The following is a 15,414-nucleotide window of genomic DNA, read 5'->3' on the forward strand; positions in this document are numbered from 1 at the left end:
GTGGCAATTTATCTGTTCAATAAAATACCGTACTAACCTGTTGAGTAATAAAAACACCATCTCTGCGTCGCTTTTACAACATTTCAAATCAGTTCTCGTCATCTCCAAAAAGCCCATGTTGATTCTTGTTTTATTACAAGCTCTGTCAGTTCTCTTTTTGCCAGCAGGATTTATGTATTGACGCATTATTTTAATAGTTAATTTTGAACAAAAAATGTTACATAGTGTACCTTTAAGCAATCACATAAAGAGTGCCGTTTTTTCAAATATCAGCACAATTGCAAATGTATGGAGCCCTTAAAGGGACATGGTGAAGGGGAAAAAAATTATGAGATGGGAGGAAAAATTATATGTCAATGCTTTTGTGTTCTCTCATTCCGAGAAACTTTGCGTTCACTTACAAAAAAAATTTCGTTGTATGCACGACTTTCCAGTTCCTACTGGATTTCGGCCTCCGCATGTAAGCTTAATAAAGCCTGAACCTCATCATCGCTCGTATTTTTTAAACTCCGTTGTTGAGTCGAATAGCAGACAACTCTTAATGCACGGACCGCAACAGACTTTTAAAAATGGTGGTTGACATAAAATGCTGCATGGAGTCAACCAATCAAAATGCTGCATAAACTCAACCAATCAGCATGTTCAGTGCCCAAGTCCCACCCCCCGAAAGTTCCTGAACTTTGAAAAAGTACTACCTAGCGAGCGGGGACTTTTTTAGGGGGAAATCTGTACCTGAAACTTCATTTAGACTCTGGTCCCTGCGGTCGAAACACACAGAGTACCACCCCAAAGTCCCTAGTTCTTGGGGAAAGTTCCTGTGGTGGAAACACAGCATTTAAACAGTTTACCAGTTAAATGCCCACATTGTTTGTTACAGGCACTATAATAATGTTAGCATCAACAGAAGAGGACACGTAAAACACTCCAAATCATGTGCATTCAAACTCTTAAAACAAACCAAATGAGAACCAAAAAAAGTAAACAAAATACCAATAAACTCCCTTCAGCTGAGTATCAACAGCACTGCCCACCCCAGACCAGAGCCAATGACTTTGGTCTGAGCTATGAATAAATTAAAAAAAAAAAAAAATAATAATAATAATAATAATAGAATTCATACTTTCTCTTTTTTTCTTTTTTGACAAAATTTTTCAAATCGGCTGCTCTACCTCAGTTGTCTAACAGCGATTGACAATGTCAAAATGATCGAGATGGTCAATCAAATCAAAGAAGGCGGGTCTTACTGTCACTGTCACAACGCTAGGGCTGGGTAAAAAATATAGATTTCTCGATTTTAATCGATTCTCATTTTAACGAACCAATATCGATTCTTAAATCCCAAGAATCGATAGTCTAGTCTGTTTTCAGTTGATGAATGAACGGAACATAGTGCACCTCCCATCCAATAAATGGCAATAAGCTTTTTGCTTTGTTACTTTTGATATGAAACAAAGTCTCAGATTTCAAATTATGTCCATTTTATTATGAAATTTGAAAAATAACCGTTTTGGCACTGTTTAACATGGCGTGACAGATCGTTGTAGCGTCCCAGTTCAAGAGAGGCGGCAGAGCAAAGCGCACATGAACTGATCATCTTTGTAATACTAGTTACAGCGCGAAATAAACATGAATTACCGAACAACTTACCGAAATCTGTATCCTGTCTCATGTAATCGGTCTATCAGAGTTTCAACCGTGGAAGGATGTCAATAAAACAGCTTGTAAGCAACATGTCACGTAACATCACATTTACCTCAGATAAACCATATTCAGTGACTATAACTCGTTAGTCAGCTAGAAAAATGAATGAATAAATATATGCACCATATTACATATTAATTATAATTTTTAATGTTCTTCAATATTTAATGCATGTTTGAATAAATCCGTCAAGTATTTATGACAGCCACCATTTCAAATAATGTATTTCAAAAAACGAATTGGATTAGAAATATACTTGTAAAGTTAGTATTTTATCTTTATTGTTATAAAAACTTGAGTCTAATTTAAGTGTTTGTAAACAAATCAGTTTATTTTAACCTTCAATATTATTGTAATATCTGACTCACATGTAGCCTATAGTTTACACAGATTTTTTTTCCTTGAGAAAATTTGCCATGTACTCTTCCTGATTTATATACAAAATATTGAATCAAATGGATATTGAATCGAATCAAATTGAATTGGAATCAAATCGAATTGCAAGCTCGTGAATCGAAATCGAATCGAATTTGTCAATATCCAGTCCTACACAATGCAAAGAGAGTTTGTGGAAAGATAAGTTGTAAGACAACTATTTTACGATAGAAATGTTCCGTGACCAACAGTAATAGACTATCTAGGGATGCAAACTACTCAACTTTTAATGAAATGTCGTCATGTTGAATTGAAAGTATGCGATCTCTGAGCAACACACAGCGGTGTTTCATTACTTTGCTTAACCATTCCATTCTGTGCTGATCCGGTCGCAGGTACGACCAATCGTGAGTTGCAATGTCACTACTGTAATCCTGCAGTGCCGTACCAGGCTTAAGTGGAAATATATCTGAAATCGCTCCGTTCTTTGAACTGTTCGGCCCAACGGTGGTAAAGCGGCTAATTCTCTTATTACTGGTGGTTTTAGTTTCATATATAAAACTGCCCTTATGAACTAAAAATGCCTATAAATGGTAAAAATCAGTTTAAACTTAATGAAAAATTTAATTTTGTCACTGTTGTGGACTAACCACCGCAAAGAATATGAAGAATTTCAAAAACTTTAGGAGTTTTAGGTCCACTGCAGTCCTAAACCTGCTAAGGTACTAGCAAAATATCGAGATATAATTTTTTGCCAATAAACACTGCAGTTTTAACGTAACCATGGTATTTTTACTTGTCAAGCAGAAGCAAATAAAAAATTGGTGACTATTTTCAAAAGGCAGTCCAGCGATGAAAATCTGTAGCGATGTTCCGATCACGTAGAATTTTGGTGTCATTATTTTCCCCTGTAGCCTACTCCTATTCTCTTTAAGATGTTTGGTTATGTACGCCGTTATTGACAGAATCGCGAACTTTTAGCACCCTTCAAACACATACCAACCCGCTCCAAGTTCATATTTGGCACTCATCTATGGACTGTACACTGTGAAATGTGCAAAAACTCCTAAAAAAAAAACTCTGATTGGCTAGTCTGACCGCGATTCTGACTTTAGAGGCTGTTACAGAGATCGTTGTGATACATCAGGACAGTTATTTCATTGATATCTTTCAAGGGGTAGGATCATCTACATATAATTACATCTAAAATTACTTACAGAACCTTTAAACGGCGGGTGAATAAGACACACTTTTTTTTTTAGTAAGAAAAAAAAAAATCACTATGTATATTCAAAATAAAATTCACAAAGCACATATCATTTTACAAAAATGGTGAACAGCCGATGAAAGAGGATGTGGGTGATTACATTTTCTAAGCAATGTACAATATCATATTTTGAATACTGCCAGATAGTAGTTTAATAACTGAGAAAAATACTATGAATACACATAGCACAAGTGCAGTAAATGTTACTGAAAATTTTAAAAGGTGAGCTCTAAAGTTCCTTTCAAACTTCCTAAAATCTCTCTCTAATCAAGTTGAATAGAAAGAACACATTTGTCTACTTGGACATGACGCAAAATATACATTATTTACAGTTTAAGTCAACAGTCAATAAATAAGTGCGAGATCCTTAGTGAGATTTGAGTCTATATCGAAAGTCAACATCATAGGTGGGCTGCAAAACACCCAGTCCAGCACGAGACTGGTCCAACGGTGGTTCTTTCACATCAGAGTCCAAAAGTTCCATCTCAAAGTATGCTAGTAAAAGAGACAGAAACTGCTTAATCTCGTGCACAGCAAAGAAACGGCCCGGACACTTGGTCACCCCAGAGCCGAAGGGCATGTAGTAGTAACGAAGTTTGCGTCCATTTCTGTAAAAGCTGGTCTTCTCCTGCCCATTCCCGTCAAGGTATCTATCATACTTGTATGCCTGTTTGTGGCAAAAACATTCATGATGAGAATAAAATTTAAAGATAAAATTTACAAGTTAATTCAAATGTTTGTTTTTTTTTTCAGTTGAAAGCTGCTATTTATCTATTAAACACCAGCAAAGGACATAATACTCACCAGAGGATTGTCATAGATCTCAGGATCAAAGTGGATCATCGGAGGGTACAGAGCAATTACATCATCTTTGCGGATGTGGTAAGACTCTTTGTTGTCCAGGTGAAGAAGGAAATCGCTCTTGGCCATTCTCACATTCAGGGACGCGCTGGACAGTCTCATCGCCTCTTTAATGATACTGTCTAAAAATTGCAGAGAAGCTTTAGTCCACATGACCTTTTGGTAGGCTATGTTAAGAATGTTGAATACATAAATGTTTAAATATTTTCAAAGTGCTTCCCACCTAGAACTGGCATGTTGTCCAACTGTTCCCTTGTTAGTACAAGTCGAGAATTCGTTGGATCGATTTTCTGATAAGAACTTTCAAACGTTCGCCTTACTTCCTCGCTAGCAGCTTTCATGGCCGCAGGGCACCTGAAAACAAGCAAAAGTTTTGTCATCAACCTAACAAGTACATTATTGAACTGTTCTCTGTTGCATACAATATTATAGATTAGTTTCACAGTTTAACGCTTCCATATGCAGGTACAGTAAAAGTCTTTTCCAAGAACACTCTAATGCTTATCTCTACAACTACAATTAACACATTTATCTATGCTGGTTTATAACTCTGGGGAGTGACTACTGTGCAGTTTTATGCTGGCTGAGTATGAGTTGTACCTGATCATATAGAACAGGGTCCAGAAGGTTGCAGGCAAAGTGTTGGCTTGTGAAGCCCACAGTATGGCCACATGGGTCCTGGCTTTGCTCAGCTCATTGAAGGTAGATAATGTGTCATTCAAGAGCATGCGCAAGGATACGAGGTCAGACACATTGGTACGTTTGCTGAGGTTCTCGTGGAGCATAGTCTTGGCGAGGTTCTCGCGAGCACTGTAGGCACTCTTAAAAACGTGAATGGGGAGGCCAGCGATCAGAGCAGGAAAGATCTTATCAAATTCTTTAAAGTTCTCCAGAGCATTGAGCACCAGAGCTTTTTGGGCTTGCAGGCGTGCAATGCTCTGGTCCCCATCCAATTCTTTTCCAAAGAGGGTCAGGTAGCCTGCTTCAAACATGACCTTGTAGCAGAAGGCAAAAATACCATCGCTCTGCCACTTGGAAGTTTCAGCCTTCAGCATGCCTGACTGCAGCATGGTGCTCTGAAGGTTTTCCATCATGGTCTCAATAAGAGAAGACAAGGCATCTCCTTGCAGAGTCTTTAGGAATGTCTGATGCAGATTTTCAGTGGTGTAACCATGGCTGGGATCCATGCTCTCATGACCAAATGCCTGCAAGAAAACATGCACGTCATCACATGCCAATTTAAGTGGTTAATTTTGTACACAGTAAAATCCCCAGAGTTAAATCAGCTCTGCTCAGAGTACATATGGTCCCTCTCTAAATAGTGTTAAAGTAACACTAAAGCAGAGTTAAAGTTAATAAGATAATTAAGCAATTAATAAGGCTGTGACTGAAGTAAGTTGTAGTTCTTGTGTTTGTCTTTTCTTCAGTGATTCTGCTTGTTAACAGCAGGTGTTCATCACTAATGTGCAATCATTAATTAATTGCTTAATTATCTCACTCATCCAACTTTAACTCTGTTTCAGTTATTTTAACACTATTTAGAGAGGGACCATATGTACTCTAAGTAGAGTTGATTTAACTCTGGATATTTTTCTGTGTAGTTAGATTGCTGAAGTCTAAATGTAATTCCCTGTACCTTTGCAGAGGCATCAAAGTGAAATTTCTTCCAGTCAAGATGCCTTCCTTGGCGGATGACGGCATGGTAGGAGAATGGATCACAAAGGAAATGGACATACTGCCCAGCAATTTTGCATGTAAAAATGTGACCATATTTCTTCTGTCTGCTGCGAAGAAACTCCAAAGGGTTTGCGCCAAACTGAAGAGCACAGCCAAGGTAAGGGATCCATCCATTTTCTACTGGAGGCTCCCCAGGCTGTCTGAAACACCCAAAACGCCAATCAATTACAAAACAGCTCATAAATGTAGGATTTAAGAACATTAAACAAGTTCTATCATGAAGTTTAGTTCTTAGAGAACTTAAAAGAACTTGATTCTATTCAATGCCATGCAAAACAAAAAAGTTGTTTGGAAAACTAACTAAAAAAATCATTTAAAATCTCACACCTTAGCATTAGAGATTTTAACATTATGTATCATCAGTTGTCAAACAGATATGAATCCTACCATCCCCATTATATTCTCAAGATCAGTGAAGTTTTTAGTCACAAATCTGTGGGTATTTACCTTCTGCGTATTCCTGTGATAAGCCAAAGACAACAACAGAGCCCAACTACTATGGCCCAAATGAGGGCAATGCTTAGGATCATGACTGCTGGGGAGACAAAACCTGGTGGAACTAGAGTGTGGCTGTAATCCTTAAAGATGCACTCATACACTCTTAGAACTGTTTTTATATGATTCACCTCAAGCCACAGCCTCTGACGTAACTCCTCAACTAATGACTCCCTCCAACACTTTTTTTTTTTCTGAAAACATGCCAGATGCCTTTAGGGAAAAAAAAAACTTGATAGGTGTATATGCGTTTGTGTGTGTGTCCTTGAACGGAGTCCATGGACACCTCCACCTGAGGGCCAGTAGACTGTACTTTGATAGTATTGCAAAGTTGGGAAACACATTCAAGGTCTTTGATTTATTTTGTTTTGTTTTTTTCTCTGAAACTCATTTTAAACACTTGAACATGTTGATTAAGTCATGCTTTGTTCTTTGTAGATTTTTTATGCTAATATCATGCTATTACATATTACGCAAATTCATTTCAGTGGATGTATTACATACAGACACCCGTATTTCACAACCACGGGTCTTTCACACAACGTCTCAAAACAAAACTGGTCTTCAACAATGAAAGCACACACCTACAAACTATTTCCTTGTGACACAAAATCTATCGATGACTAAAAGGTTGAGGTTGCATCAGTGTCACATTTTAAAAAAAATCCATCATTAGATTTATTATATTTAAACAAAAAGCATTATACCACTCTTATGCTACACCTTGTGTCTAAAATTTATGTTCCTTTTTTGCAGCATGATTGTCTCAGATGAGCAAGTGTAGCAAATGATTAGTCATATTTTCAGCAAAGGTTTTCTGAGTATTTCCCTGTCCTGGTGATGAGGAGAGGTCAAAAAGCTGTATGAATTGGCAGAGTGTTTATTTGCTAAGACAAGAAGTTTATACTATTTTAACCTTAATTTGACAGGTCACTTCTGGATAAACGGTCATTGATCGTTGGTAACTGGTGCTCTGCCCAAAAACCTAAAAGCATCAGTGAGTTCAGTCAGTTTAGCCCCACTGTTACAAAACTCACTGACATGAGCTGGTAAGTAAAATTTTCATAACGGCTTTGTTCAGGCTGGTTTAACATAATTACACACATCAGACAAATAATCCAAATGAATGAGTATGAACATGATTTTAGGAATGGAACCTTGTTTTATTACCTTTGGGCATTTGTTCTATTACACCTGCATGCAGCAGTCTGAGAATTAGGATTAAAATTAAGATTTTTAAAATTAATGAAACATTCTTCTCAGATATTTTTGGCAACTGAATGGATCGTTAATACTTTACAATAAGGTTTCATTTGTTAACATTATTAGCTACATAAGTTAACATGAAGTAACAATGAAAAATATTTCTAAAGCATTTATTAATCCTAGTTCGTGTTAATTTCAACATTCCATAATACATTATTAAAATCAAAAGTATCTGTTAATATTATTTAATGGAACTAAGTTAATGTTACCAACATATCAATAATCAGCTTTAAGTTCTAATATATTGATGATCTTATCAAAAGCACCATTTGAATCTCAATACGTGTGACGTGTCTCACTAAAATGGGTTAACTTTTTTGATAAGGTCCAGATGAAGGCCATGTTCATCAACTTTAATTATTAACACTGTGATGGCCAGGCATTCATTTGACCTTGAAACTGCAGATAAACCAAACAATCTGCTGCAATCAAATCATTATATACTGTATCCTCGGAGAGCCTCTTTCCCCATAGTTTGTTCAGCTCACAAACTGTTACAACATGTTTGAAAAGTGAAATGTAGGATCATAGTATGTACATACAAATTAAAAGTGTGAGGGGGCTCACCTATAGCATGAAGGTATTCATAAAGCTTTATGGCTGCTGTAACTTCTCACGTGCATTTAAAGACTGAATTGAACTGAAAATCGTTTTTTATTAAACATTAGCCATAACCCCAAATTGTGAAGACTTGCAAATACAATATATAATACCATCAAGTCTGTGTTGCTGTAACAGTAACAGTAAAAATAGGGATAATTCAGGTCGATTGGGACACTTTTTCCAATTCATCTCAATTGCAAAATTGTCCCAATCACCCTGAATTCACCCCTACATAAAAAAGACATTTTAAATTTTTAGATAAATTCTCCATATTAATAAAAATATGTATACTTAAAAAAACATAATAAATTTTAATTTACTTCTTGAATATATGGTCACCGTGATTTTGCTGGGTTGTTACAGGATCAACAAAGATGTTAATCCAAGTACACATCATACTTAGTGAAATCACATTCGCCATAGTGATCTGACAGGCTAAAAATGGTAAAATACAGGAAAGAATATGTTCAATATAGTGCCCATCCAACATGACAAATCCTGGCTATGTACACAAACTTTGTATGCAGGGTAAATTTTTCTGAAAAGAAAACTCTTGCTTGTTAAGCTGAGCAAAGATTCCAGGCCTGAACTATTTGTTAAATAAGAGAATGTTTGAAATCCTCTGGTTTAGCAAAATTTAAATATACAAATATAAAATAAAAAGAATATAAAAAGAATATAACAGAAAAAAAAGTTATTTTGAAGAAATTAAATTTCATGTCTAATTTATAATTTGATTTGTGATCATGTTAATGAATGTTAGAATGTATATAATCTAAATCAGCAGAGCACCTTGTTTAATTTGTTATATAACATCTAAAAGCTTTTTACCTACATGTTAAAAAAAGACTTGTCATTGGGGAGGGTCGTAACACAACTTTTGACTGATTATACAACACATAGTGGACTGTTGTAACACAGGATGAGTTGTTACATCGTTTAACCAATTAGAAATGAGCTACAGGGGTGAAATCTATATCATACACACAACCCTCCGGGAGTGTCAGCTGTCAGACTTTGTTTGAAAATAAAAAGGATTTACCCCAAAGGCTGATGGAAGCCTTCCCCTGGAATAAAACATTTATTAAATTGTAGTATCTTTTAATACAAGTCTGTATACCCACAGCTGACTTAAAACTAGCTCTGGGATCACATTGATGAAAATAATACGTCAGAGCACATTCCACTGGATTTTATCCCAACTTAAGTTGGCATCGACAGTGTTGGTGGTTGCTGCATTTGATACAAGCAAGTACAGCATAAGACTGCTACTTAACATCACACATATACAGTAGGTGTGCTCAAATAATCACGTATATACATTAAGTTATATGTGCAGAATATGACTTGAACAAAATCTCTGTAGTATGAAGCATCATACCTCCTAGTTTTGCCCTGCATTGGTTCACCGACTTATAATAAGCATGCCCTGTCAAATGGTCATGAGCAAGTGTCTGCTGTTTGATGAGAGATAGCCAGACAAACTCTCCATTGCGTTCAACAGTCACTTTGGATGGATGACTGCCAGGGAAGGTTGTAAAATGAAAGAGAACCTATTCTTAAAGAAAAGAAAAGAAAAGAAAAGAAAAGAAAAGAAAAGAAAAGAGCTGGATGAATTGCAATGCAAGTTCACAAGAACAACTGAATAGGAAAGACATTTTATCAAAATATTTGTTGTTTAAGCTTTTGCTAACTTCATCAGACATTTATAAATCAGTGAACTAATTTAAAACCACATGCTGTGCATTATTTGCAGTGTCTTATATGTCCTACTTTGCATTTAAGCTATACATTTTTTCAATTCATTGATTACCAGGGAATCAAACACATGACCTTGGCATTGCTAGTGTCATGCTCTAATGTTTGAGCTACAGGAAGGACCTATAATGCAAGAACTGAACTAATCTACAACCAAAGGCTATAAACAAAGGCACTATAATAACTATAAATATAAATATATATATAATATAATATTATAAATACTGTACATAATAAAAAAATTTCTCTCTTTTCCTTTCTAACTTGTGTAATCTACCTCGTACTTGAAACTTGCATTGTAATGACTCTTATGATGAACTGCTTCTGCTTTATGTCGCTTTGAATAATAGCATCTGCTGGATGAAAAACCGTTAATGTACCACAGCGTTCATGTCTGTGTCAGCATACATCCACACATGCACTATGACCCTCACAGAGCCATAAAAGGAAAAACATCAGGAGATTAAAACTACAGTATAACTAACCTTGAAGTTGGAATGGTAACGTAGAGATAAAAGGACATTTGTTACCTTTAATGTACAATCAATACAAATTTAAGCTGTTTACGGTCAGTTTGCTTTTTATGTCAGTGCACTCTGTGACATGCCACATTAGAAAAAAAAGTTGGAGAGTTTCTGCACAAGCATTGATTATTCCTGGCCAATGTTGTATGTTGAATTCATGATCCAGTAAATACGTCAGAGTACTGTTATCTGTTTGAACTATGAAATGAGGCAGATAGGTGAAGGTAAACCCTGACCTCTTCAAAAATACTCAACTTCAAAAGCTCAAAATTCAGAGCTTCGGTTTCTTGTCCTATTCTGACAATTACTAAAGAAAAATTCCAAGTCTGTTATCAAAATTGCAAGATTTTTGCTATTTCTCATGCCACATGCAACAAATTCTCCGAAACAGGAACTTGGTTAAAATTTTGCATTTCCTTCTTGGTTTGGCTAGCTTTCACAAGGCAACATTTCAAAGCATACCAAAATGTGTGTATGCATGTCACAATGTGAGTACTGGTCTCTTATTGGTCTCCTCTGAGTGACTGCGACATCCAAAAATTCGCTCTGCATGCTATTGTGGCTTTATCCGTAGCTGTCCTGACCACTGATCTATATCATTTATATAGCTAGATCAGTGTTCGTCAAACAACTATAGGCTATATATAACTATATCTATATACAGTGGGTACGGAAAGTATTCAGACCCCCTTAAATTTTTCACTCTTTGTTATATTGCAGCCATTTGCTAAAATCATTTAAGTTCATTTTTTTCCCTCATTAATGTACACACAGCACCCCATATTGACAGAAAAACACAGAATTGTTGACATTTTTGCAGATTTATTAAAAAAGAAAAACTGAAATATCACTTGGTCCTAAGTATTCAGACCCTTTGCTGTGACACTCATATATTTAACTCAAGTGCTGTCCATTTCTTCTGATCATCCTTGAGATGGTTCTACACCTTCATTTGAGTCCAGCTGTGTTTGATTATACTGATTGGACTTGATTAGGAAAGCCACACACCTGTCTATATAAGACCTTACAGCTCACAGTGCATGTCAGAGCAAATGAGAATCATGAGGTCAAAGGAACTGCCTGAAGAGCTCAGAGACAGAATTGTGGCAAGGCACAGATCCGGCCAAGGTTACAAAAAAATTTCTGCTGCACTTAAGGTTCCTAAGAGCACAGTGGCCTCCATAATCCTTAAATGGAAGACGTTTGGGACGACCAGAACCCTTCCTAGAGCTGGCCGTCCGGCCAAACTGAGCTATCGGGGGAGAAGAGCCTTGGTGAGAGAGGTAAAGAAGAACCCAAAGATCACTGTGGCTGAGCTCCAGAGATGCAGTCGGGAGATGGGAGAAAGTTGTAGAAAGTCAACCATCACTGCAGCCCTCCACCAGTCGGGGCTTTATGGCAGAGTGGCCCGACGGAAGCCTCTCCTCAGTGCAAGACACATGAAAAAACACCTGAAGGACTCAAAGACGGTGAGAAACAAGATTCTCTGGTTTGATGAGACCAAGATAGAACTTTTTGGCCTTAATTCTAAGCGGTATGTGTGGAGAAAACCAGGCACTGCTCATCACCTGTCCAATACAGTCCCAACAGTAAAGCATGGTGGTGGCAGCATCATGCTGTGGGGGTGTTTTTCAGCTGCAGGGACAGGACGACTGGTTGCAATCGAGGGAAAGATGAATGCGGCCAAGTACAGGGATATCCTGGACGAAAACCTTCTCCAGAGTGCTCAGGACCTCAGACTGGGCTGAAGGTTTACCTTCCAACAAGACAATGACCCTAAGCACACAGCTAAAATAACGAAGGAGTGGCTTCACAACAACTCCGTGACTGTTCTTGAATGGCCCAGCCAGAGCCCTGACTTAAACCCAATTGAGCATCTCTGGAGAGACCTAAAAATGGCTGTCCACCAACGTTTACCATCCAACCTGACAGAACTGGAGAGGATCTGCAAGGAGGAATGGCAGAGGATCCCCAAATCCAGGTGTGAAAAACTTGTTGCATCTTTCCCAAAAAGACACATGGCTGTATTAGATCAAAAGGGTGCTTCTACTAAATACTGAGCAAAGGGTCTGAACACTTAGGACCATGTGATATTTCAGTTTTTCTTTTTTAATAAATCTGCAAAAATGTCTACAATTCAGTGTTTTTCTGTCAATATGGGGTGCTGTGTGTACATTAATGAGGGAAAAAAATGAACTTAAATGATTTTAGCAAATGGCTGCAATATAACAAAGAGTGCAACATTTAAGGGGGTCTGAATACTTTCCGTACCCACTGTATATGGTTTTTGCTTTTGCTTTGTTTTTACTATGCTGCTTTTTATAGCCTATAACACATTTCCCGTTGTGAATTATGGTACTGCTTGGTTTGTTGAGTCTGCTGGGTTGGATTGCTTTTTCACCTCAACCGAACCTCCCGAGAGTTCATTTTCAATCGGGTCAAGACAACTTCGTTCAGGCGATCTCGGAGCGATTGTTCATATATGCCTAAACGAACCAAACTAAGGGAGAAAACGCATCAGGTTCCAAAACAAACCCTCTAAACGCCTTCAGATTGTAGTTAATTATCTTTTGTAAATTTTCTTGACTAGACAAAATCAAGCTGGAACCTGTCATGATAATGCAGACAACTCTACTGACATTGGCAATCTCACATTGAAGCTCAAAGTTTCAGAACTCATATTATGCTTTTGGGTCTGTATGACTGTCAAGTTGTTCGATCTTTTATGAATTAACCCCTAATGACACAATTTACTGTAATCACGAGCTGAGATCCAGCTCCAGTCAGTGTGCAGATCAGAGGTAAAGTGCATCTGCACTCAAAAATAGTTTTTTGTTTTTTTTTGTTTTAAGATTTAGGCCTATGCATTTCATTTAATAGTAAAATTCCATCAAATTGAATTGAATAATCATTATGTAAAAAATATGCACAGATCATTCAATTACGCAATTAAAATATGTAAGGATTATTCAATTCATTTTAATGGAATTTTACTATTAATTAAATATTTGGGGAAAAAAAAAGGCTTTTTTTGGAGTGTCTCAGGTGCAGTTTTCAGATTTAAGAGGCAGAAGCAGATGCTTCTGAGTGTACCATTATTTTCTTAGACACTCATGACAGTAGCGTCTCTGATTTTACAATCCAACTTTGGCAAAAAGATCATGAATGCATTTCTTGGGCACTAAATAGAGGAGTATTAAAGCAAAGTTATTTGATTTATTTGAGAAAAAAAAAGAAAAGATTTTTATGTCATCCTTCACAGTGGTGATTCAAAATTTAAAAAAAGTTAATCTGCTCCATAGCTGCTCTGTTTTGTATTATTTTTATTGCTAGCAACAGTATTATCAGTCAACAGACTTAAGTGCATCTGTTACTTTAGGTCAAGGCTAGACCCTAATAAATTGTGCATATAGTATCAATATATTCTGTAGGACATTTCAGGAGGACCGTGCACTATAACATTGGGAATAGAAATAATTCTAAGGGGATCCACAACAATTCCATTATGCTGTAGGATCCAGTACTATTCATTCAGTGTTTGTTATGTTACTTTGAAATTAAGCCTAATAGATTAAACATACATACATACAATAGTTTTTACTGTACTATACTTTATATTTCATTTACTGAGCCATGTTAATTCATCTAAAATAGTAATGAATATGATAAAATAACTAAAAAAATAAACAAAACACAAAAAATAAATAAAAACATCAAAAAACACAAAATTAAAGGGATCGTTCATCCTAAAATGTAAATTGTATTATCATGTATTCATGATGTATTCTTCTGCAGAATACACAAAAAAGTTTTTGAATCCCCCCATACAGTGAAAGTCACTGGGGTCCAGTGTTGTTTGAACCCCCCTTAGCTTTGAAATATCTTCTTTTGTGTTTCACAGGGGATAAAAATAAAGAAAATATAGAGGTCTGAAATAATGGTGAGTAAATGATGACAGACCCCCATATCTATGGAACTGGACCAAATAGGGCCTTGAAAATGAAGATTTCAAAAGAAAAGTTTGTTAAGAAACAGAATCTAAAATCATATTGAAATATCTTTATTACTTTTTGAGTGACATGCACGCAAACTTTGGGGAAAAAAAATATGGCACTCAGTATGTTCGATGCAATTATGTTGATAGAAAAAAAAAAAAAATGAGATACATTTCTAGTTTCAACATTATTTGTTGTTCAGATATTCCTCTTTAAAAGAAAAAAGTATCAGCTGTTTGAAAAGTGACCCACATTTGGACCCAATTTATTCATGGAGCTGCATTAAGATCTCCATATCTCTGGGATTGAACCACATATAGGGCCTTTAAAATGAAGATACCAAAAGAAAAGTGTTTTTTTTATTCAGCTTGACTACTGTCATATCATCATTACTGATGAGTCTTTTCCCGAACTCACCTGGTTTTATGATACAGAGGTTCTGAATGACTTCCTTTTTAGTGTAATTACTTTTTTTTAGTCTCTCCTCAATCTGTTTACACAGTTTGCTGACTGTCATCCACCAGTCCCTCATGTATTTCCAATCCTCTGCCTTTCAAGAAAGTCAAGTCCCTCGGGAGAACACAATGTCTGCTCTAGCACTCGTTGAGCCCTCGATGCTAAATGGAAGAGATGTGTCAGTATGTGCTGTTGTAGGAGCAGATTTGCCTAATGTGGGAACAGTGTGTCATTTTATCTGTAAGCCTTCCTAGCAGAACAATCTTCAAGATAAACAACAAAAGAAACACTGTCTTGGCTAACTTTGAATTTTGGCTTGACAAAGCCTTGTATGAAAGTTAGTTTGAAGTCTGAAGGTTATTTAGGCTCTGTGTAC

At 36.5% G+C, this 15,414-nt stretch overlaps 1 protein-coding gene across 1 annotated transcript; it reads right to left on the bottom strand.

Moving 5' to 3' along the window:
* Nucleotides 1-1,828: 1,828 nt before the first annotated feature.
* LOC127525483 (cytochrome P450 7A1-like) lies at nucleotides 1,829-6,534 on the bottom strand. The gene is made up of 6 exons (XM_051918061.1): nucleotides 6,389-6,534; nucleotides 5,841-6,081; nucleotides 4,805-5,409; nucleotides 4,428-4,558; nucleotides 4,148-4,326; nucleotides 1,829-4,010 (listed from the first exon to the last, which is right to left on the bottom strand). Exons 1-6 carry the CDS (start codon nucleotides 6,469-6,471, stop codon nucleotides 3,711-3,713), a joined length of 1,539 nt encoding a protein of 512 aa, XP_051774021.1. The 5' UTR covers nucleotides 6,472-6,534; the 3' UTR covers nucleotides 1,829-3,710.
* Nucleotides 6,535-15,414: the final 8,880 nt, after the last annotated feature.

The sequence above is a fragment of the Ctenopharyngodon idella genome, chromosome 2 (assembly GCF_019924925.1).
Source record: "Ctenopharyngodon idella isolate HZGC_01 chromosome 2, HZGC01, whole genome shotgun sequence".
NCBI lineage: Eukaryota > Metazoa > Chordata > Actinopteri > Cypriniformes > Xenocyprididae > Ctenopharyngodon > Ctenopharyngodon idella.